A 24,402-nucleotide genomic window follows, 5' to 3' on the forward strand; every position below is an offset into this window, starting at 1 on the left:
TAACACTGTCATCTTCCCCAGCCTCGTCCGCTGTTGTCTAGTAGATTGAACGGGCCAATCTCCACTGCAGATGTGCCCGGAATAACTCGGACTTTGTGGAGTGGATTCCGTCCAAGACCCCCCCCCCCCCCCCCCCAAAAAAAAATGCCCTCTTTGCGCTGCTGCCTGAGAGAGGAATGGAGTCGCACACCGATGGATAGAATAGTGGGATAATTGTAATCAAGCCGTTGCCAGGTTTCATTATGGGCCTGAGAGGCTCCTCTGCAGCCTCAGCCTAGCCAGCTGGGGAGAGTTTTGCAGTGGTGTAAAGTAACTAAGTACATGTACTCGAGTACTGTACTTAAGTATACTTTTTTAGGATTTATTTTCCGTTTTCAATACTTTTACTTCTACTCCACTACTAGGCAAACAATGTAGGGTACTTTTACTCCACTACAATTGTTTGACAGCTTTAGTTATTAGTTACTTTGCAGATTTAGATCACTATCACAAAACATACATTAACCACTTCAGCCCTATATATATTTCAGCCATTTGAAAATAGCAGATCTACAAGCTCACAATGTGTCGCAATGCGACACATTGTGAGAGTGTAGATCTGCCATTTTCAAAAGATTTGTATACATTTGAAAACTTGTTAAACAGGACACTCTGCACAATGAGTACTTTCTACTTTTAGTACTTTAAGAACATTTTGATACAAATACTTTTGTACTTTTACTCAAGTAGATTTTAAATTCCAGACTTTTACTTGTAACAGAGTATTTCTACATTGTGGTATTGATACTGGGATACTGGGAGGCTACACCCAAAACTCACTGCTCAGCGCTTCACATGGTGTTGGACAGTAATGAAGTACATTTACTTGACTACTGCACATTTTTTGAGTGGGCTATCTGTGGTTTATTTGAGTATTTGTTTTGTTTTTTGGACACTTATGTATGACTTTCACTCCACTGCATTTCAAAGACAAAATATTGCACTTGTTATGACATTTCTAGGAAGGGAAACATTACAATCACTTAAGCATTTTTTTTTTTTTAAATGTGAAAATAGCAGATCTCCAGGCCCACAATGTGTCGCATTGTGTGCTTGCATATCTGTTATTTTCACGGTCTTTGAAATGGATACGAATTTTTGCAGGGAATGTCAGAATTTCAGTAGAGCAATGCATTGATATTAAAAAACTAAAATGTACTTTATAAATTGCACTTTTGAATGAGCACATTTAAAAAAAAAACAAAGTAGGCCAGTAGTTTAACTCAAGTGCACATTTGACAGAGCAACTTTCACTTGTAGTTGAGTAACATTTGACCAGGAGGAGTATCTATACTTTGACTCAATTACTGCAGGGTTGAGTACCTTGTCCGCCACTGCTCTCTTAATGTACACCTATAGGCAGGAGGAAGGGCTGAATCAGTGGAAGACGAGACTGGCAGGCTTACATCACTGTCCTGGTAATCTCCTCCTCCTGCATGCTGCAACTACTCTAATCTCACACGCCTGGATTATAAAGAACACACGCTCGCACATGCACGTGGAGATGCACGTACATGTGCACACCGCACGCACACACACGCGCATGCGCACACACACACACACACACACACACACACACACACACACACAGTTTGTACTACTACATTTGTGAGGACATCAACATTTTAGGAAGCCGATTTTATGATTGATTTATGATTTCTTTGGGGCATTTTTAACCGCAAGTCTAAAGCCGAAAAATAGCAGATCTACAAGCTCACAACGTGTCGCAGCGCGACACGTTGTGAGCTTGTAGATCGGCCATTTTACGGTGTGTGCCATCGCCGCACAACTAAGTATAAAATGGGAAAAATCTTCAACCCGACCCCCTAAACCTAACCTCTAAATCCTAATATTAACCCCAACCTGAATCTTTTTCTAGTTGTAAACGTAACTCTACAAAGAACAATCAACCATAAAACAACCATTTTTCTTGCGAGGACCAGGAAAATGGTCCTCATGTCTATATCTCAAATTCTACTATACTTGTGAGAACGTTTGGTCCTCAAAAAAACACACACACACACACACACACACACACACACACACACACACACACACACACACACACACACACACACACGGTCGCTGTCGGGTAGTAGAGACCTTGTATCTCCATATTTCATGTCTTTTTCCCATAAATGAATGCCCTACTTTATCATACTACAGTGTCACAACAAAAGTAGCCAGAATATTTTTGCTATATTGGAAAAGCGTTGAACCTGAAAGTGAAAGTGGCTTTGAGACTAAATAACAACTACGTTGGAACCATTTGAACACAGGTTTTTTTTTTGTCACTTTCTTGTCAAGTAACAGGTATGGACGTGCAAGGTTTCTGCCCGACAGCAACGATATAAATACACACACGCACGCACACACACACACACGCACACACACACACACACACACACGCGCGTATACACACACACACACATACGCGTGAGCGCGCAGAGAGAGTCACAGAAGGAACTGCAGGTCCTTCTGTCCTCCTTTTAAGGGTCACTGCCTGAGTTAATGGACTGTTGCAGAGATTTGTGATGTGGATAAGTGAGGGAGCACCACCAGCTATTTTCACAATACCCTGCTTTAACCCAGTAAGCCCGGGAACGCATCTGTGTATGTAACCACTTTCAACCATTATTGTATACTTTGGGGCTATTTTTGAAAGATCATGGAAACTTGAAATATATCAATATGGAACTTTTTGAATATTTAGATTTTTTTTTTGAAATCTTTGCTCCTGGAACAACATATTTTGAGATAGGGGTCCATGGCCAAATACATATCATTTTGGGGGTCATTGACATGAAACAGTTTGAGAACTGCTCTGATTATAGCAACATACGTTTAAAAAAAAAAAACTGTTAGGATTTAGAAGGCATTTGTAGAATCCCCCAGAAGCAAAGATTTGAGTTACAAATGTTCGCTTTGAAAAATATATATATTCAAAGATTTTCACACATTTTCACAATTCTGCTAAAATAGCAGATCTACAAGCTCATAGCGCGGCACTCGGTGCCGCGCTATGAGCTTGTATATCTGCTATTTTTGAATAGCCCAAAGAAATCTAAAAATGACACACAGATGCCTTCCCGGTCTTAAAGGGTTAAAACTCTCCGCGGCCGTGGTTCACCGCAGCACTTTTTTAGGCAAAAGATGTATTTTCAGCCATAAGCAGCATTTCCCACCAAGGACTTGAAGGTGCATTTTTCCATCATTTGTTTTCTCCGGCCCGACGAGTGCATGTTTGACACCCACTGCTAACCCCCCATCCATCAGGGGACTATAGGAGGAATGTATTTCACATCAGTCTCTGTGATGCCGTGAGACGCCGAGGCCACTCACACGTACAGATGGCATTTGCAACCGTAATGACTTACTGAAATAAGTGTAATATGAGTGTCTGAGCAGAATTCTAATTAGGGATGTCGGCCTCCTGATATTATCGGCCGATATTCGCATAAAAATGTAATATCGGAAAATATCTGTATGGTTTTTTGAAAAAGGAAAAAACGTCTTTATTTTTTTCTATTTTTTAATAAGTTACAGGAGTTCTAACTGTATGGTGTGTGTGATATGAAATGTGAGCTTAACCATAATCACAGTAATCCTTAATCATATTCCATCATATTCAAGGGCTTTTGGAGAGAAATGAGAGAGAATATAGGGCTGAAGTGGTTAATGTATGTTTTGTGATAGTGATCTAAATCTGCAAGTCACTTTCAAATTAGAGCACTACAGCTGTGTGTGTCTGTCTGGGTCCAGCTGACGCTCGTTGACGCTCGTTAATGTTATCGGCATCAAGGCAATTATGCTTCTGCACTGTCAAATAGGCCGACATCTAATCTAAGATTAGTGGGACTCATTCAAATGACCACCAGTGACCACTTTATTGGAAACCTAACGACATCGCTGTATATTAGATTTATTAGATATTATATTGATATTATCTATCTATCTATCTATCTAGTCTACACAGTTAGAGAATGTAGAAGTATTGTAATTTTGATCAACGTTTGCCTGTTATCTCTCCTATCGTACCAACATCAATACAGCATGGAATTATGGACAAAATCTTATCCAACGACAACTAAATACTATATGTTTTGGGGTCCGAGAGGCTACATCTCATCATATGGTGGTCCGTGGCTCAAATGGCGAATAAATAATGGACCTTGATATGAAAAGGGTTGAAAATCACTGACCTATCTGTCTGTCTGTCGGTCAACAGTTACAGTGTACAGTTACAGTATATATATATATATATATATATATATATATATATATATATATATATATATATATATATATATATATATATATATATATATATATATATATATTCTATCTACAACGTTGATCCAGGAGCCTGTATTGTGTGTGGTTTTATGAAAAGGAAAATCGATGTTTGATGGAGTCACTCATGCTCTCGCATCGTTCTGCACTCTGAATACTTTTTTTTCTTTTTTTCTTTTCTAACAGATAACTGCAACGGTCCTCTTGTACCTGTGCTGCCCCAAGCCTCATTCCAGAGCTCCTCTCAATCGTCAGTCCGTAATGCTCCTTATTACGCCAAACTCAACAGGAGAGATGGTAAGTAGTATGCAGGCAGGAGTAATATTGCATACTGTAGCAAGTCCAAGCATACTGTAGCAAGTCCATGCACCCATAGGCGTTGGACTAGAAGCGTGACAATATTAGCTTAAAAGTGTAAAAGCACAATGCTAATTCCTAATTTGTGTGTACATACTAATATACTGTATAGACACCTTTTCGAAATCGACATTCAGAACCTCTAACTGACTTAATCTGGCTCATGCAGACACATTGAATAATCGAGAGGCAGGCGTAACAATTTTTTTATCTCTTATATCAATGAATTGACGAAGAAACTTCCAACCGATTTTTCATAATCAACTAAATTGATTAGTCTGATCAACCACTTAAGCCCTGTAATAAAGATCGTTGTGCAAAGGTGGGGTGTGAAAATGGCCGATCTACAAGCTCTGCGACATGTCGGGATGCAATGCGTTTTGAGCTGTGTGGATCTCCTATTTTCACTATTTATTTTTCAATAATCGGTCATTAAAAGTAACCGAGGCAAAAGTTTGAAATAATGGTGATATTGACTTGAAGTCATATCGCCCACCCCTAATAGACATGCTTGAAGACGAAAAGATGATGGGGGGGGTAAACATTAGTCTAACATGAGAGGAGCGGAGATGAAGAAAACAGTCCGGAATGACCTCAGGTTATTTTTAGCCGTGGCCGAAACTCCATAACGCAACGCTTGTAACAAACATCATGAACCCTCTCCCTGGGGGGTGTGGGGGGGTAAAACGATGCCTCCTCCGTGACGGAGACCCTAAGGTTTGATATTCTGCACTCATCTTGCTCCCTTGGTGTAGTTTCCCCCATGCGGTCCACAGCTAACTGAGTAATGAACCTTTCTGCCGGAGCTGACCTGTTTCTTCTGCTGCTTGATAGCTGGGTGGTAGCTACATGCGTACGTGCATGTGCGTGCGTGCGTGCGTGCGTGCGTGCGTGCGTGCGTGCGTGCGTGCGTGCGTGCGTGTGTGTGTACCCGTCTTACTATACTCGTGAGGACCAAATGTCCCCACAAGTGTAGTAGAATTTGCAAAACGACGATCACTTTCGATCACGATCACTTTCCTGGTTCTCACAAGAGAAAATGGTGGTTTTATAAACATTTATTTATACAGTTAGGCTGACAATTAGGAAAAGATCCAGGTTGGAGGTAGGGTTATAGGATTCGGCATTTAGAGGTCAGGTTTAGGTATTGGGGTTGGAGTTATGCTAGCTCTGGTCCATGGCGTTAGAAGGTGTTCTAATTAACGCCAGTGGCGTGCACAGACATTTTGAGGGGCAGGCGCTCAAGTAAATTATACTTATTTTTGTTTACTTTGTCTGCTCTTTTTTCCCCTCTACACCTATACCTCTTTGCAAAAAATAGCCGATCTACAAGCCCACAACGCCTCGCAGCGCGAGGCGTTGTGGGCTTGTAGATCTGCTATTTTTGGCTAAAGTTCTCCTCAGAAAAGGGATGCTAGGTTTCGAGTGGTTATGGTAAAAAGAAAAAACATATCACATAAAGATTTGGCGGACCCCCTGTAGTAACTCTGAGGACCCCCTTGGGGTCCCGGACCCCCTGTTGAAGACCCCTGCTGTAAACTGGAAAAAAAAGGGCACTTCTGGTCAAGAGGGCAAAGGGCAGGTGCTCTAGCACCACCTAGAGTCTATATGTGCACGTCCCTGATTAACGCTGTGGTAGCCTACTTCCGAGCCGTTGCCCGTACACCCCCTGTAGCGCAGTGGCCACAGCCTCTCGCCTGTAGTAATACATTTAAAATACACTTTCGCTACTCATCAAAACAAAGACGGTTTTAAGATGTTGAAAGCCTACTTTCCATCCTTAGTGGGAACACTCGGAGCCCCCCACCTCACGTCTAAGATACAGGTTTTGACCAAAATGTTAAATAATAGAACATTTCCATTGACACGATCTGTAGGGGAGTATCCCGGTGGATTATTTAACATTTTGGTCAAAAAGTGTATTTTAGACGTGAGGTGGGGGTCTCAGAATGTTCACACTAGGGAAAGTAGGCTTTCAACTCCATAAAACCGTCGCGAGAAGCGAAATTATTTTGACTAAAGACGAGAGACTGCATAGCCTGGGGTGTGCGCACGACGGCTCAAAAGTACCATAGCGTTGAGGAGAACTTCTTCTAACGCTATGGACCAGAGGTAGAGTTATGCCTGATACATGAGAAGCGTGCCGGTGACATGCACCAAAATCTACAGTGAGCTTGTGGATCGGCTAGCTCTGGCTTTTATAGGCTTAGGGTGGCAAAAAAAATCCCCAAAAATTGCATTCATAAAAGTATCCTCCCAAAATGTTGTTCTCTCACACGTATAGCAGGCTAATACAAACATGTGTGTTTATTAATGTTGTGTACAACTAATGTCACACAGTGCCGTCACATCACATGCTTATATTAGTGTTTTACATGCGTAGCGCGCGGTGCGCCCCTCGTCTGTTGTTGTGCAGTTAGCATATGAAATATAGCCACACTGACAGACTGTGTTGTTTTGTTGCTCTTGGTTGTTGTTGTTTTTTTGGGGGGGGGGTTTGTTCTTCACATACCTGACATGTTTTTTTACCAAAGGGTGCTTAGACATTCCACAAACAACAATACCCCAACTCCCCACCCCCTCCCTCTCCCCCACCACACACACACACGCGCACGCACACACGCACGCACACACACACATCCTTCTCCTTCACCTCAGTGCACTTTTCTCTCTATACAAACAAGAGCAGAATATCACAGACTATTCCCAGCGCAGGCGTCAATGCAGTGAGTTCAGCATCTTCCCTGCAAAGCGAGCCCCCCCCCCCCCCCCCCCCCGGCAGCAGAGCTAGTGCAAGGCTTTGTGTATAAACCACAACAATACACCGTTCATCGACTGAATGCTAAAAAGGATCCCTTTCTCTCTTATCTGTTTCTCTTTCTCTCTCTCGCTCTCTCTCTCTGTCTGTTTGTCTCTCTCTCTCTCTCTCCCTCTCGCTCTCCTCTCCTCTCTCTCTCTCTCTCTCTCTCTGTGTAGGAGCGGGCGGTTGGTCTCCCCTGGTCACAGACACACAGCCCTGGCTGCAGCTGGACCTCGGGGACCGGGTGGAGGTGACGGCCGTGGCCACACAGGGGCGCTACGACAGCTCGGACTGGGTCAGCAGCTTCCTGCTGCTCCACAGCGATACGGGCCGGGCCTGGAAACAACACCGGCAGGAGGACGGAGTCGGGGTGAGTCTCTCTCTCTCTCTCTCTCTCTCTCAACAACGTGGATGATTGCCTTGTTTTGATGCTTTTTTCTAGTGTGATTTTATTTGTGTATCTCTTTGTCATACAAGTCAGATGGTTGGTTCTATGATTATTTTTTTTATAGAATATTTAACCCATTAAGACCTGAGGCCGATACTAAAAATGTTTTCTAAATCCTATGTTTTATATAAAATAAATTTAAAAAATAAAACATGAAATCTCAAAATATGTTGTTCCAGAGATCCCCAGAAGCAAAGATTTTAGTTACAAATGTCCGCTTTAAAAAAAAAAAAAATATATATATATATATATATATATTATATATATATATATATATATATATATATATATATTATATATATATATATATATATATATATTATATATATATATATATAATATATATTATATATATATATATATATATATATAATATATATATATATATATATATATATATATATATATATATATATATATATATATATATATATATATATATTCAAAGATTTGCACAAAATGTTCACGATAAAAAAATATAGCAGATCTACAAGCTCATATGTGTATATCTGCTATTTTTGAATAGCCAAAGAAATCTAAAAATGACACACAGATGCGTTCCCGGTCTTAAAGAGTTAAAGGACATTTTAAGTATACATATAATTATTATTATTATATTTTGTGCAGTAGATTACAGGAATTTACACATGGCTACTGTATATGCCACCACCACTTTTATTTAATCATAAGGCTTATTGACTTGAATGTATATAGTGTGTTAAAACTCCTACCACTGCAGTAGGGTGTATATGATTATGTTAGAACTTTGGTGTGAGATTTGATCAAAATGACCAATCTGTTTTTTAGAGATAGCACTCCGTGGAAATGATCACATTAACCTTAATGTATAATTGACGGTGTCGCTTGCCTGACTAGTCTGGCCTGCTGATGTGCTGATGTAGTTCTGAAGATGTTTTTAGGTTTCTTCATACTGTGTACCTTAAGAGAGTCGCTCACTCAAAAGTAGCAAAAATAGACTCAAGAGTTTGGAGATTTTAAGTGGAAGTGGTCGCGTCTGTCTGTGGGCTTAATATGTATTTAGCCAATGTAAAGCACTAACAAGAGCTTGTGACTAAATGATATCAATATCCATTGAAATACGGGTTATTGTTTTCCATTTCCTGAAAAGAACGTTTTGGACATTACTGCAGTACAAGGTTTCCTATTGAGAGCAATGCCACGTCATTCTAGGTACAACCCTACAGTGTGTAACAGTGTAGTTATTTCACACAGCGTGCACATGACGTGCACAGGGTCAATGTCTCAAAACATAGCACACACTATTTTGTCACGTGCCATTCAATCTTTATCACCCCCCAGTTACAATCTACCTATATTGTTATCGGAATGTTTAAATAAGTGGAAAAACAACAACAATCTCTAATGCAGAAGCATTAGAGGTGAAAATTGGTACAAGGCAGTGTTGCTGGCTTAATCCTCATATTATTCAGCGGAGATGTTCTGGTGTGTTGCGACTTGTGTAGCTCTGTTTCCTTCAGCGTTTAAAAGTTATTTAAAGTACATGCAGATGTGAAGTTGAACAGCATGTCCGCCACTCTTTTGAATTATTTACTCTCCTCCACAGATCTTTGACAATGTATTATTTACAGTACAATGGACTGTGATAATGAAAGACAAAATCAGACACAATGTGTCCTGAACAAAACACTTTGCATCTGGAAAAAAACCTTTTGCCACAGCGATGGACAGTGAATGACAATAACCTTGGGAGTGACTAAACCTATAGATACCAATGACGTCAATAACTATGAATTTATATAAACCATAAAACATCAGTAGGACATTATTTCCAGTGGTGGAAAAAGTATGAATTTGTTTTACTTGAGTAAAAGTATCAATAGCACAACGTAGAAATACTCTGTTACAGGTAAAAGGCCTGTGTTCAAAATGTTACTTGAGTAAAAGTACAAAAGTATTGACATCAACATGTACTTAAAGTACCAAAAGTAAAAGTACTAAAATGTTTGAAAATAGCAGATCTACAAGCTCACAACGCGTCGCGATGCGACGCGTTGTGAGCTTGCAGATCGGCTATTTTCAAATAGCCTAGGTATGAAATAGGGCTAAAGTGGTTAATGTAATAATTTATATCTGCAGTTTTCAAATAATTGTAGTGGAGTAAAAGTACAATATTTTCCTCAGAGATGTAACGGAGTAGAAGTAAAAGTATTGAACATTGGCAATACTCCACTAAAGTAAAAAATACCTCAACATTTTACGTGAGTACAGCACTTGAGTAAATGTAGTTAGTTACTTTACACCACTGATCATTTCAATATGTGCATTGTTTGTGTACGTGTATAATCACACAATCGTAAAGCCTGTTTTCTCTTCGAGAATAGTTTTGTTGAGCGGTCCAACGAGTATTTGATTAGTTTGTTTTTGTAGTCACATTGATTCCCCGTAATTCCGTTATCTGCTTCTCCCCGATTCCCAAAGGACTGGGAGAAGGAAATGACTCTCTGTACAGTATTGCAGCCTTGGTGGAGAGAGGCGTGTTTGTATTCAAGGTAAACTCTAGGTTGCCCCTGAACATGGCCGGGGGGCTCTTACCCTTTGTGTACAGTTCACGAGCGAGAGAGAGCGAAGGTGTGAGAGCAGGTGAGAGAGCAAGAGAGCAAGATAAACAGAGAGAGAGAGAGAGACACGCAGATAGAGAGAGAGAGAATGCGAGAGAGGGTGGGGGGGGGGACTTTTCAATTCCTTGACAAGGAATTTAATAAGTACTTAAAATAAATGTCATAGCTAAATTCATAGCCGAGAGGCTTCTTCGTCATTCACAGAAAATAATTTTTCAACTGACAAATGTCACACCATAGACTGTAAAAAAGAATGGACAAAGCCACTCCCCTGCTTTCTACAGAACGAAAATGAAGCCGATAGTTCAGGAACATGCATTCCTCCATCGTTAATATATACAGTTGGCCACGCCGGAACTCAAACGCTATTGGTTGAGACCAGACACGTGACCAGCGAACCGGAAAACACCCCCAAAAATGCTATTGGTTGGGTAGCTTGTCAATCAAGAGCGGGGGCGGGGAATGAATGCTATTGGTTGTGTAGGTTGTCAATCAAATCATCCCGCCCCTCCTGGAGCATAGCCTACTTTATCGTCAATTTTAGAATAAATGGGACCATAATTTAGCAAAACGCATATCATGATGATTGAAAGGAGACTTTAAACTAGCGACGTCGAAGCATATAGAATTTATGACAATTTTTATTACGGTAAGAAAATCTAGTCTAAAGTTTGTCAAAAACCCATTCACTTCCGCTAAAATAAATTCTTTCTGACACTTCAGGTCGGCGCAGGGTAAAATAGCGCCACTCTGGCCATTCATAAGCTTCCGTGTTGGCCTCATCGTAAATATCCAAGCCTTGCCCCTTGTGTCACACCCATGCAGCGTTGAAGTGAGCAATGCTGCACAGCACACCCAGGTGTTGCAAATACTGCTAATTAAAGATCAAGCAAGCTGCTGCTGCCTCTCTCTCTCTCCCTCCCTCTTAAATTAGTGTAATTAGTTGCAGCTTTGTGTTGCAATCAGTTGCAGCTGTTATTGCCGCATTCATACTTAAACACACCAGGGGCGCAGCCATGGGTGGTCCGTGGCCCACCCACATAGAAAGCTGGCCCACCCAATCGATTTTGAAAAAAAAAAAAGTTTTGTAAATTTTTTATTTTATTTTTTTTTGATACATTTTTTGATAAAAGATCGGTAAAATCAGGTAAAATCCGGTAAAAGAAGAATTAAATAACATAACCCTAACCCTAAAACCGAAATAAAGTAACAAAAAAACGCTCAAAAATGCCCAATATTCGCCCTGCATGCGTGCCCACCCGCTCCTGCTCAGGCCCAGCCTATAGACGAATCCACAGACGCGCTGCCTGCAGGCGGCCATTGCTGCGGTGTCGCGTCCGCGGAGCGTTGACACCGCAGCAATGGCTGCGCGCAGGGCAGCGCTCCATGGATTCGTGTATAGCGTTCTGGCTGCGCCACTGAAACACACACAAAGTCAGACGGAGAAGCGGCTGGAACCGCTTAAAACGTGACACATCAGAATGTCTATAGCCATCATAAGAACCAGTTGTCAGGCTCAAGTCTTCGGAAAATTGAAAACCAGGGAACGTGAAAGGTCTGGTTTTGTTGACATCTTTTAAGCAGACATAATCGCACAAACAGTTGCCCACACACAGTCACTTAAAGACAGTGGTGGAACGTAACAGTACATTTACTCAAGGTACTTTTAGTATACTGGAGTATGTCCGTTTTTCAAAAATGTTACTTGTAACACATTATTTTAATATTGTAGTACTGCTACAGTACTTTCATTTAAATCTGTAAAAAAAAATGTATACACTGTTATTTTGTTCAATCTGTATGGTAGAGAATATTAACACAATATAACTTATTCAATTGGGGTGGTTGTATTGGGGTGCTCCTTCCATTCCGACATCTCGCCACTCCGACTAGTGGCTTCCGCGTGCGGTTAGGGTTAGGATTAGGGTTAGGTATAGGGTTCGTTAACGTCGGAAAGGCGAAATGCACCCGGTTGTAATTGGTCCTCCTACTGTTCTACTGAGACATGTGTCTAGGTTACCTAGACACATGTCTAGGTTAGACACGACCTCTAGCACAATCTTGCTTCTGGTTTGACACGAATTCTGACCTGAAGGTAAATAATCTATTCGTCCCCTTGAGCAAGCAGGCAGGCTCTGTTAGCTCAGTGGTGAAGATTTCAGCATTTGCGCAGGGGATCCGGCCGGGTTCAAATCCGGGGTATAGAGCAGGAAAGTTACAGAGTAGCTTCGTCCACCACACACACACTCACACAGTCTGAGTCATGGTCCGTCAGACTCCCCTGCCTGTGATGCTACGTGACCCAGCAGATATCTCTTTACGGACTGGGATATAAAGACGGCGTGCGTACTGATGAGTGGCAGCTAATTAGAGACACAGCGCCTAATGAAAACTCACTCCAAAGGTGGCTAACCGCGCCTTTAACCTCTGCCTTTTGGGAGATATTAATTGACGTCCGTCTGGCATTTTAACAAGTGCAGTTCAAAGGTAAGAGGCTGGCGCTGCCTGTACCTGGTCTGAGGGGCTAATGAGAGAACAAGCTGCAAAAGGACTGCTGCAAGCTCTCTCCCTGAAAAAAAAATGTTCAACCCTCGAGACAAAAACACAAGAATTCAGACTGTGTTGAGATGTATTCATCAATGTTATGCACAGCCATGGCTGCAAGAGGTGCAAGCAATGCACCAGCATATACTTATACATGCATACAGACAGACAGACACATTCTTTCACGTTAAAGGACGACTTCACCCATTTTCAAACTATCTTCATATAATAGGTCCTCACTAATGCTCATGATAAAACTGTACCATTTTTTTCTACTCAGTCTGTGTCTCGTAGGAGAGCTGTGGACAGTTCAGAAACCCGTCTACCAGTGACATCATCGATGGGGAATCCAAGCTAATAGAAACTGCAGGCTTTGTATTCCTGGAAAGTTGCAATGCAATAATAGAAGCCATTGTTCTAGCGCTAATAAAAATCTAAATAAAATGTTTTAAATCTTGTTGAAAAAAAAAATCCTGCCTAATGATGATGTCACTGGTAGACAGGTTTCTGGACTGTCCACAGTCCTCCTATGAGACACAGACCAAGTAGAACAAAATTGTACCATTTTATCATGAGCATTAGTGAGGGCCTATTATATGAAGACAGGTTGAAAATGGGTGAAGTCGTCCTTTAATACACACCAACACTAGAGTAGGCTGTGGAGTGGATTATTTTCTTCTTATTCTATTACTCCATTATTGTATACTTTCATAATACTATGTTCATTATCGATGGCGCTGTGTATGTGTGTGTGTGTGTGTGTGTGTGTGTGTGTGTGTGTGTGTGTGTGTGTGTGTGTGTGTGTGTGTGTGTGTGTGTGTGAGATGTTTTTACCCTGCTATGTCTCACAATACTTGACTCTGTAACTGTATCTGAACTGCTGTGCTGCCTCTGGCGACTCAATTTCCCCCGCCGGATCGATCAATAGATTACTTTTCCGCTTAATCAGGTAATCGGTTGTATCAACGAATATTGATTAGCCGCACACGTTATGTTATACTTTGTCACACAACGTTCGTGCAAAAACAATACAATTTGCTACAGGCTATTTGTGTTTTTCTTTTACTTTTCGCCTACAATGACATGCCCGATTACTGATAGATTATTTGTAATTAAATGATCAATTATCGATTATTTATTGTAATCTATTAAGTTGATTAGTTCGATATACTCTTGCACCCCTACATTTAGTACATCTATACTCGCTTTCTGATAGCACCTTGTTTCACCTTTCCCACTTAGTTTTCTCTCACTCTCCCCTCCGCTTTCGTGGTACCCCCCCCCCCCACCCCCCTCCCTCAGATTCACACCTAAGGTCTTATATTACTGGATAACATAATTATCTTTCCGTGCAAATCCTCCTCCTTCTTCTTTTGTCTGTGGGAGTCTGACTAACTATAGCCCATTAAGACCTGGAACGCATCTGTGTCACTTTAGATTTCTTTGGCTATTCAAAAATAGCAGATCTACAAGCTCATGGCGCGGCACCGAGTGCCGCGCCATGAGCTTGTAGATCTGCTATTTTTTTGAAAAATCTTGAAAAAAAAATGTTTTAGATTTTTTTCAAAAAACCTTTTTAAGAATGGCCTCAGGTCTTAATGGGCTAGTCTAAGAAGCGTAAGGGCACGATGGGGATTGCACAAGAGGTGTGAAACAACATGAACGGCGCCAGCGACTACAAGCTGTTAATAACCTAATTAGCGAAACGCCAAGGAAAAAAAGGTAGAGATGAGAAAATGACTGGTGCGTGTGTCTGTGGGCTGAGGGGCTGAGCTTTGAGCTGATGAAATCTGGACTTTGTTTGAGCAATATATTGTGTGAAGCGCAGAGTGACCTGAACCCTGGCCTACATCTGGATGTGTTTTGTTCCGTTTGATAAGAGACGCGGAGGCGTTCAGAGATTATATTGGTTTGGGAGCGGAGTGGACGTTTCCCAAATAGTGGGTCGGAACCCATCTTTGGGGTCTCAGAGCCATTTCTATGGGTCGCGGGTAAATATCCATTCCTTTCCTTGTCATTAGCCTATTATTATTTTAAAAGATAAAAATGAAACACTTCTGAAGAAACATTTTTCTAAATCATTTCTGAACCACCCCCCCAAAAAAACAACAACAAAACCAAACAAAACCAAAATAATAATACCAATAATACATTTTGAAATTGGAAAATAGCAGATCTAAGCTCACAATTTGCGTTGATATATTGTGTTGATATATTGTGTTGATATATTGTGTTGATATATTGTGTTGCACACAATGATTGCCTTGTGTTGCAGAGTTATTTCCAGGGCTCAAGCGGTTAATTCACAATGTATTTCTTTGTAAGTTTGGGTCCCCGGGGGAGGAAACACCAAATTCCTCTTTCGGATCTTTCTTGAGCTGGAAAAAGTTTGGGGAAAGACTGGAGTTAGAGGGAAGACGTTTTTTTGCCCCGAGGCTTTTAAGGGTAGCTTAGTCTCTCGGTGAATATGTCGAGGTCTTATGTCTTAGTGCCTTTCTGAAAGTGATTTTCCCCTCTGTTTTGCTGTGTGCAATCTTCAATCCACGCTGGAGTAAAACAAATTGGCTATTAGCTCCTAGGCAAGGCTCAATGAGCAAGTTAAAACACTTCCCGGCAGAGGGTCTAGGGCTGCTGATTGCTATCCTCCTCGTTGCAGAACGAGTCTTGTGTGTGAAGAAAGACGCATTTTGTTTGTAAGCGTTGTTGTCGGGCAGAAACCTTATATCTTCACTTTTCAAATTGCTCATGTTGTTCAGTGATTTAACCCAATAAGACCTGAGGCCGATTCTACAAATGTCTTCTTCTAAATCCTAACAGTTTTCTGAAAAACTGACTTTCTATATCAGTGGTTTTCAAACTTTTTCATGTCAAGGACCCCCAAAATGCTTTGTATTTGGCCGCGGACCCCCATCTCAAAACATTTTGTTCCAGGGAAACCCAGCCAGAAGCAAAGATCTGGGTTAAAAATGTTGTTTAAAAAAATATATATATTCAAAGATGTGCACACACTTTCAAGATCTTTCAAAAATAGCAGATCTACAAGCTCATAGTGCAGCACTTGGTGCCGCGCTATGAGCTTGTATATCAGCTATTTTTGAACAGCCCAAAGAAATCTAAAGTGACACAGATGCGTTCCCGGTCTTAATGGCGTTAATGCCCTAGTTCATCATCATACTACAGTGTCACAAAAAAGTTGCAAAAAAAAAAAAAGACGATCTACAAGCTTGTAGATCTGCTTCAGTCTGTGGTTCAGTCTGTGTTGGTTTTATAAATATTTAACCAACGAGAGCTTGCGACTAAATAATAACTACATTGAACCATTTGGAACACAGGTTATTTTTTTTCTTTCATTTCCTGAACAGTGACGTTATGCTATGCGTGAATTGAATCCCCCTCCCCCCCACCCTTTTTATATATATATATATATACACCGTTCCAACGTTCATGCTAGCACTCGTTAGTAGCACAGCAGGCAGTGCAATTTGTTAGACATAATAATGTACAGTAAAATGCATGTGGGATTTGTAATGAGGATACAAAGTTACCTTGAGTGGTTGCTTAATCTTTTCTCTACCGGGCTGATTTCTCTGCACCTTAATTGCATCGTTGCCAGAATAGAAAGCGTGGGCTCAGGGCTGTGATGATGGTGCGCTAAAATAAATTGCATTTCCATATCTTCTCAAGTTGTCAAGGTGTTGCCGTACGTGACTCGGCGGGAGAAATAACAGGGCAGAAAGGGAATGCGTTTTGGCACCTTTAATTTCCTCACAACTTCATACGCTACTGTATAGTGTCTTTAAAACCGCTTAACCACTTAAGTCATCTAGACTTGGTAAACTGTGTCTGAGTTGTCTCTGTACTTAAACTGCTTTTTTCCATCTACACCAAATCTGTTTTCCCCCAAAAAATTGCCGATTTACAAGCTCACATCGCGATGCGTTGTGAACTTGTTGATCGGCAATTTTTGGCTAATGTTCCCCCCGGAATATAGATTCCAAGTGGTTAAATCCCACAGAAGTTGACTGGTGCACGCTTCGCCATAATAAGTCCCCTCTCCTTTTTTCCCTCTACACCAACTATCGTCGCTGAAAATAGCCGATATACAAGCTCGCAATGCCATACATTGTGAGCTTGTAGGTCGGCTATTTTCGACTAATATTCGGCCCAGAATAGGGGTAATATTTTGTCCATGGTTTGTTTTGTAAACCATGTTCAGTACTGGCACAAACATGTTTGTGAGCTTATAGATCGAGTATGTGTGCTGAATGTTTGCCACAAAAGAGGGACGCAATGTTTTAAATGCATGTTCTGGCACAAAAAAAAAACATATTTGGAAAGCCCCCCCCCTTTTTTTTTTTTACCTCTTTTTCTCCCTAACTTATTCAATATATTATGCAAATGAATTCCTCCCCACACACATTTCTTTGTGTTGTCACTGACTCACCTGCCAGTGTGGAGCCCTGTCAAGCCGTTTTTCTAGTAGGACCCAAATGCAAGGAAGTCAGAATCTTGAAGTGGAAGACAGAGTTTCATAAACAGAAGTTAGCCGGAGAGCAAAAACAGCAAACACGAACAGACTTGGAAACTCAGGTTCAAAACACAATAATTCAACAAAGCTTTCAAGGAACAGACAGGTATAAATACACTGGGAACTAACAAGACACATGGGAAACTCAAGAACAATCAACACAGGGAAGCCCGTGCCCTATACATAGACACACTAAGTGGGAATTAAGGGACAGTTTGTAGCATGATGTGATTTTTACCTATTCATTCAAATGTAGAAATAACACAGACTTCAGGGGTTCAAACTGTATGTTTATGATAACACGGTTTATTAGAACTGATATGAAATGTTTGTTTATCACCTGGTCTTTCCTCTGCAGTACTGGCTCCCTCTGAATCTGACTTGTAACTGCCGAAACAGAGCAGGGCCAGTCCATTTGGTTTAAGAAGGGGTGGAACGTGCCAAGTACTGTAGAGGAGGAGGGGTGTTTGACAATGTTAATAAGCGAAGTATTTCTATGTCTTTTTTAAGTAAATGCAAACCCAACATGGTGTTTAGTTTAAGGTACAACATCTATTTCTGTGGTAGGTTATTTATTCATCAGATAGTTGTAAGCTTGTAGATAAGCTCAGTTTAAGGTTAATTGTTTCTGTGCTTGTGGTAGGATCCACTCCCTATTTAAGGGAGGCTGCAAGTGACAGTCAGTTGGTTGAACTTGGCAAGCAAAGCGTTAACAGCCGTGAGACAGAGCTGCCAGGGCCCTTAGTTAAGGGATAGCCTTGTTGTGCAGTCACTGTATGGTTTGTTGTCTTTAGTTGTGCTTTTAAGAAATTCTATCATTTTTGTAAGTCTATTTTTCTGTCTAGTGTTAGGGTATCTACCTGCCGCATATTGGACTGTTTACCGGAGGTGTGAGAGAAATAAAACTCAACGATCTGTACATTCTGAACTTGTTAATTTTGGGAGCCTTGGCCGCTTGGTCAACCTTTACAAACACACAACACACAAACAACACAAGCAATGCAGATCCTGACAAGCCCCCACCGGGAGGACGTAGAACCTCCATCCTACTCCTCCCGCCCAACACAGGTGCCGTCCCAGCCCATAGGATTACGTGCGGTGACTATAATATCACCCTGCCCCCCGCCCCGGCTCCTCTCCCCCGAACACAGGCTAAACTGTGTTCCTATAGTCCAGTGGTTCTCAAACTTTTTCATGTCAAGGACCCCCAAATTGACACTTATTAGCCCGCGGACCCCCATTTGAAAAGATATGCCAGGGACCCCCATAAGAGACGATTGTTACGGCTCTAGCAGTGATTCTCAACCATTTTAATTTCAAGGACCCCCAGTTTGACATGCATTAGGGCTACGGACCCCCATTTAATTGCATTTATATCTCTGGGACCCCAATTCATATAGTAAAATCAATGTTAATTTAACTCTGAGAGTGTACACATGGAACCAAATGGACCCGTTAGGGTCCATTTTGTTCCATTTGGACACTCAGAGTTACAGACCCATAAGGGTCCATTTGGTTCCTGTCCATCATTTAGCTGGGGACCCCCTGGAACCCCCTCAAGTACCCCTGGGGGTCCCCGGACCCCACTTTGAGAACCAATGCTATAGACCAATTATTTGTTTACCAACATTGAGACTGGACGCCCAGGTGATTGTTTCACTCAATCAATTCCCAACCTGTTGTTTTGGGGTGCGCTGGTTTCAGCACACCCCAACCCCCTCTTGTGTGTTGGCTGGTGAGGCGCGTCCTAGTGAGACCTGATAGAATGGGTTTCATTGCACGCATACTGGTTGCACGCATACTGGTTCTTATCAGTGTGACGTCGTCTGTTAACGGGTCTATAGACACTCTGCAAAGCCGGATAATACAACACGGTGGATTCGAACCCCCAGACTCGGGGGTGGTGGGCAGGTACATTACCACCGCGCCACCCGAGCGCCTTTGAGCAGTGGTGTAAAGTAACTAAGAGCATTTACTCAAGTACTGTACTTAAGTACAATTTTGAGGTACTTTTACTTTTACTCCACTACATCTCAGAGGCAAATATTGTACTTTTGCTCCACTACAATGATTTAAAAACTTTAGTTACAAGTTACTTTGCAGATATAAAGTATTACATCATAAAACATACATTAACCACTTTAGCCCTGTTTTATACCTAGGCTATTTTAAAATAGCCGATCTACAAGCCCACAACGCGTCGCATCGCGACGCGTTGTGGGCTTGTAGATCTGCTATTTTCAAACATTTTTGTACTTCTACTTTTGGTACTTCAAGTATATTTTGATGCCAATACTTTTGTACTTTCACTCAAGTAAACATTTTTAACACAGGCCTTTTACTTGTAACAGAGTATTTTCATATCGCGGCATTGCTACTTTTACTCAAGTAAAAAATATCCGAGTACTTCTTCTAGCCCCGCCTTTGGAGACGTCTACTCTTAACGCTGGTTTGCTTTGGGTCACGTGACTTTGTGTGTAGCCGTGATTTAGTGTCCCTTTGGGATTAGTACAGCGAGGTAATTGGATTTTATTATTTCTCATTTTTTCATTCACTGGTGCTTGAGGTCATACAGCTCAATATAGAGAGCCCAGCTCTGCCTCCACTGCAGTATGTTCTGCCTTGGTTAATGAGCTGGTCAATGAGCCTTTGAGTCCATAGATATAAAATAGAATAGATAGATCATAAGCACCCGTGTGTGTTCACACGGACACCCACTGCACTGTACTTGGCTGTGGGACCCATGGCGGCCGGCCGCTCACGGCTATGGAGGACACGCCATTCATGAACACATTCACAGGCCACGGAGAGAGAGAGGCCCCTATGGAGTGATTACTTCCTCTTCTATATATATATATATATATATATATATATATATATATATATATATATATATATATATATATATATATATATATATATATATATATATATATATATATATATATATGTATATATATATATATATATATGTATATATATATATATGTATATATATATATATATATATATATATGTATATATATATATATATATATGTATATATATATATATGTATATATATATATATATATATGTATATATATATATATGTATATATATATGTATATATATATATATATATATATGTATATATATATATATATATATATATATATATATATATATATATATATATATATATATATATATATATATATACATATATATATATATATATATATATACTGTGTGCGTGCGTGCGTGCGTGCGTGTATGTTTACGCACGCACATGCATGCACACATGCACGCACGCACGCACACACGCACACACACACACACATACTGTAGGCCTACAGTAGAGAGAGAGAGATAGGGAGAGAGGGGAGACTGCAGATATAGTGGGAGATTAAAGTGCAAGAGTAAATTGAACTTAATCGATTACAAGAAATAATCGATAATTGATCATTTAATTACAAAACATATTAATAATCAATCCCTATTTTGGGCATGTCATTGTAAGTAAAATTAAAAACATAACACACACACACACACACACACACACACACACACACACACACACACACACACACACACACACACACACACACACACACACACACACACACACACACACACACACACACACACACACACGGATACATACATACTTACTGTACATAGATACGTGGATATGTAGATACACAGATACATAGATACATAGTTACATAGATACATAGACACGTGGATATGTAGATACACAGATACATAGATACATACATACATAAATAAATAGATACATAAATACAAATACATGAATGCATAAATGCATACATACATGGTTACATAGATAATGTACATAGATACATACATAGAAACAGTACACATGTGGGTATACAGCAAAAACAAACACATGATTGTGTGTGATTGCACATGCATGGCGTAGAGCATGCAGTGAGTGACACCGGGGGGACCTCCTCCTCCTCCTCCCCCAGCGCTGCATGGTGGAAGAGGAGAGTAAAGAGGCTTTAATGAACAGGAAGCCCAGTCGATACAAGAATAAAAATAATGAAGTCGCCGTGGGGGTTAGAGAGAGGGACTGTTTACGTGAACAATATGACTCAACCCCTCAAGCCCTGTGTGCTTCTCCTCTCTCCTCCGGGGAGGAAGCGCACGTAATTGACGCTTTCGCCCGCGAACAGCAGAGCTACAAGCTCAGGGCGCGTCGCTCCCGCGACGCGTCCTGAGCTTGTAGCTCTGCTGTTCTCGAGGGCCCGTTAAATTAGACTCCCTCCAGGTTTTCTTTTTTTTTTTTTCCAAGAGAACCCTGCTGCGCGTCTGGTGTCGTAATTGGGAGGATGTATAGTCGCGTGGGTGTCCTTTTTTGTTATTGTTTTGATTTTTTCTTTCCGACGGTGGAAAGAGAAAGGCGAAAGTCATGGGAGGTTGAGGGTGTCCTCACCCGGTGTTGCCACGTCTGCTTATTGTACGCAACTTTATAGGCTTCTCTTTCTGTAATGTTGCTCGTAAATATTGGTTGTTGCGGGGATGTTTTTTTGGGGATGTTTTTTGGGGCTTGTTTCTAAAGTGTAGTTGCTTTTTTGGGCTCGCTTCCAGTTTCTTTTATTTTTTTATAATTTAAACCATTGGTTCTCAAATATTTTCATGTCATTGATACAACCCCCATATTAATTATGTATTTGTTCCGAACCTCCATCCGAAAATGTTTTATACCAGGGAGCCCCGTACCAGATTTGAGTTGTTAGAATGTTTCAAATATCTTCCAAATATTTCACATTTTATTTCAAGATTTTTGGGAAAATAGCAGATCTACAAGCTCACAGCGTGTTGCATCGCGACGCGCTGTGAGCTTGTAGATCTGCTATTTTCATTTTCGTGTATGTATGTATGTATGTATGTATGTATGTATGTATGTATGTATGTATGTATGTATGTATGTATGTATGTAGCCTACAGTGTACTGTAGGTTTAAAGTTCTCATGCGGCCTATATAGTCGCTCCTTTTGGGCTCGTTTTCATAGACACGGTTGCATATTTTTTTCTCACACAATCTGGCAACAACACCCCCGGTCCTCCACCCGCCACGGTGTTCCACACAGGGACCGATGAACCCATAGTCCTGAGGGAGGAGGGGGGGGTGGTGTGTTGCACTTGAGGGATAATGACGCACATAGATTTTGTGTCGGAGCTGTTGCTAAGTCAGCTTAATGAAGTGCTGGGGAGATGCGTGGGGGGGGTGGAGAGGGGGTGGGGGGGGGCTGAGGCAAGCGACACTCTAGCCTTAGCCGGGGCGTCCATTAGGCTCATCACATTAACTAGACAGACAGTCTATTCTAAAATGACTGGCATCAACATGGCCTATTACGCTGACTCCACTCCCCCGAACACTTTCGTTTTCATGCGTCGGCGGCGGACTGCCAGATTACAGTTTTTTTTTTTGCATTTGAATGTGAATTTAATTGAATCTATTTGAATGTTAATCCAGTAAGACCGGGAAGACGGGAACGCATCTGTTGTGTGTCATTTTAAGATGTCTTTGGCTATTCAAAAATAGCAGATATACAAGCTCATAGAGCTTGTAGATCTGCTATTTTTGAAAAATCCCCGAAAAATGTGTGTAAATCTTTGAACATGTATATTTTTTTAAAGCGAAGATTTGTAACTCAAATCTTTGCTTCTGGGGGTCCCTGGAACAAAATATTTTACAAATCACTTTAAAAATATATTATATTCCAAGATGTCCAAAAACAAATTTCAAAAAAATTGCTACTCTACAAGCTCACAGCGCGGAACTTGTATATCTGCTATTTTTTGAAAAAATGCGTTGCCGGTCTTAAAGGGTTAAGAAACAGCTTTGACAGTGAAGTGTATAGCTTCTTTCTTTTTTCTTTTTTGTGTGTCAGCTGTTGGCCCAATCCCCCCCCCATGAAAGACCAGGCCGGGGTTATTTACACACAAAAGACGAGAACAAACAATGGGATATTTTTCATAAGCCAGATCGCCCAATGAATGGCTATAAATTGTAGTAAATGTAATAAGTTCCTGGGCTGATTCATATACATGAATATGTAATCCATGTTTTTTGATGAGGGCATCCGTTGCTTCTCTATATACTCCCGTTCGCCTGAGATGCTCTTTTCCCCTCCCGAGCAGCAGCTGTAATAATATACGCACGCCTCGGAAAACGGGGATGCGTTAAACCCCCCAGCGAAATTATTAATGCCTCTCTCTCCTCTCCTCGCACCAGACATGAGTTAACATGCCCGGGCCGTAAGTGCTTAGCTTGCATTTCCGCTAAGACTCAGTCACCAGGCTCCACTTAAATTGCTCAAAATAGGGACGGACTGGCATAAATCACGGTAACGGCTTTAATAGTTACCTTGTAGTACTGTCTCCTTCATTATCTACAAAGGAGACACATCTCGCTGCACTCACGGCCCCTCTGAGACACGCGCGCCTGCGTGTGTGTGTGTGTGTGTGTGTGTGTGTGTGTGTGTGTGTGTGTGTGTGTGTGTGTGTGTGTGTGATTGTGTGTGTGATTGTGTGTCTCCTCCCCTCACTGCAGCGTACAGTCATTTGTGCCACTTTACCAGCATCCCTCCTCCATGTGCCATGCCACTGTTCAGCGTCCCTCCTCCATATGCCGCTGTTCATTAAGACACTGTTTCCAGACACCGGCTCGGAGGACCAATTTTTATGGGTCGCGTGTTAAATATCCCCCTTTTTTTTCGTTTCCTACACATGAAAAAAAATGTTATTATTTCAAAGATGCTTTCAAACAATTACAACATTC

At 41.1% G+C, this 24,402-nt stretch overlaps 1 protein-coding gene across 1 annotated transcript in view; it reads left to right on the forward strand.

Annotated features, from left to right (window-relative positions):
• LOC311064464 (contactin-associated protein-like 5) overlaps positions 1–24,402 on the forward strand; it is a gene marked incomplete at both ends in the record, with an annotated part of 145,723 nt that overhangs the window by 22,080 nt on the left and 99,241 nt on the right. The window contains 3 exon segments of the mRNA XM_084084294.1: positions 4,519–4,629; positions 7,666–7,859; positions 7,967–7,973. Of these exon segments, the coding sequence (XP_083940420.1) occupies positions 4,519–4,629; positions 7,666–7,859; positions 7,967–7,973 (312 nt within the window).

This window comes from Gymnoscopelus microlampas (genome assembly GCF_963454915.1).
Source record: "Gymnoscopelus microlampas genome assembly, chromosome: 17".
Lineage (NCBI taxonomy): Eukaryota > Metazoa > Chordata > Actinopteri > Myctophiformes > Myctophidae > Gymnoscopelus > Gymnoscopelus microlampas.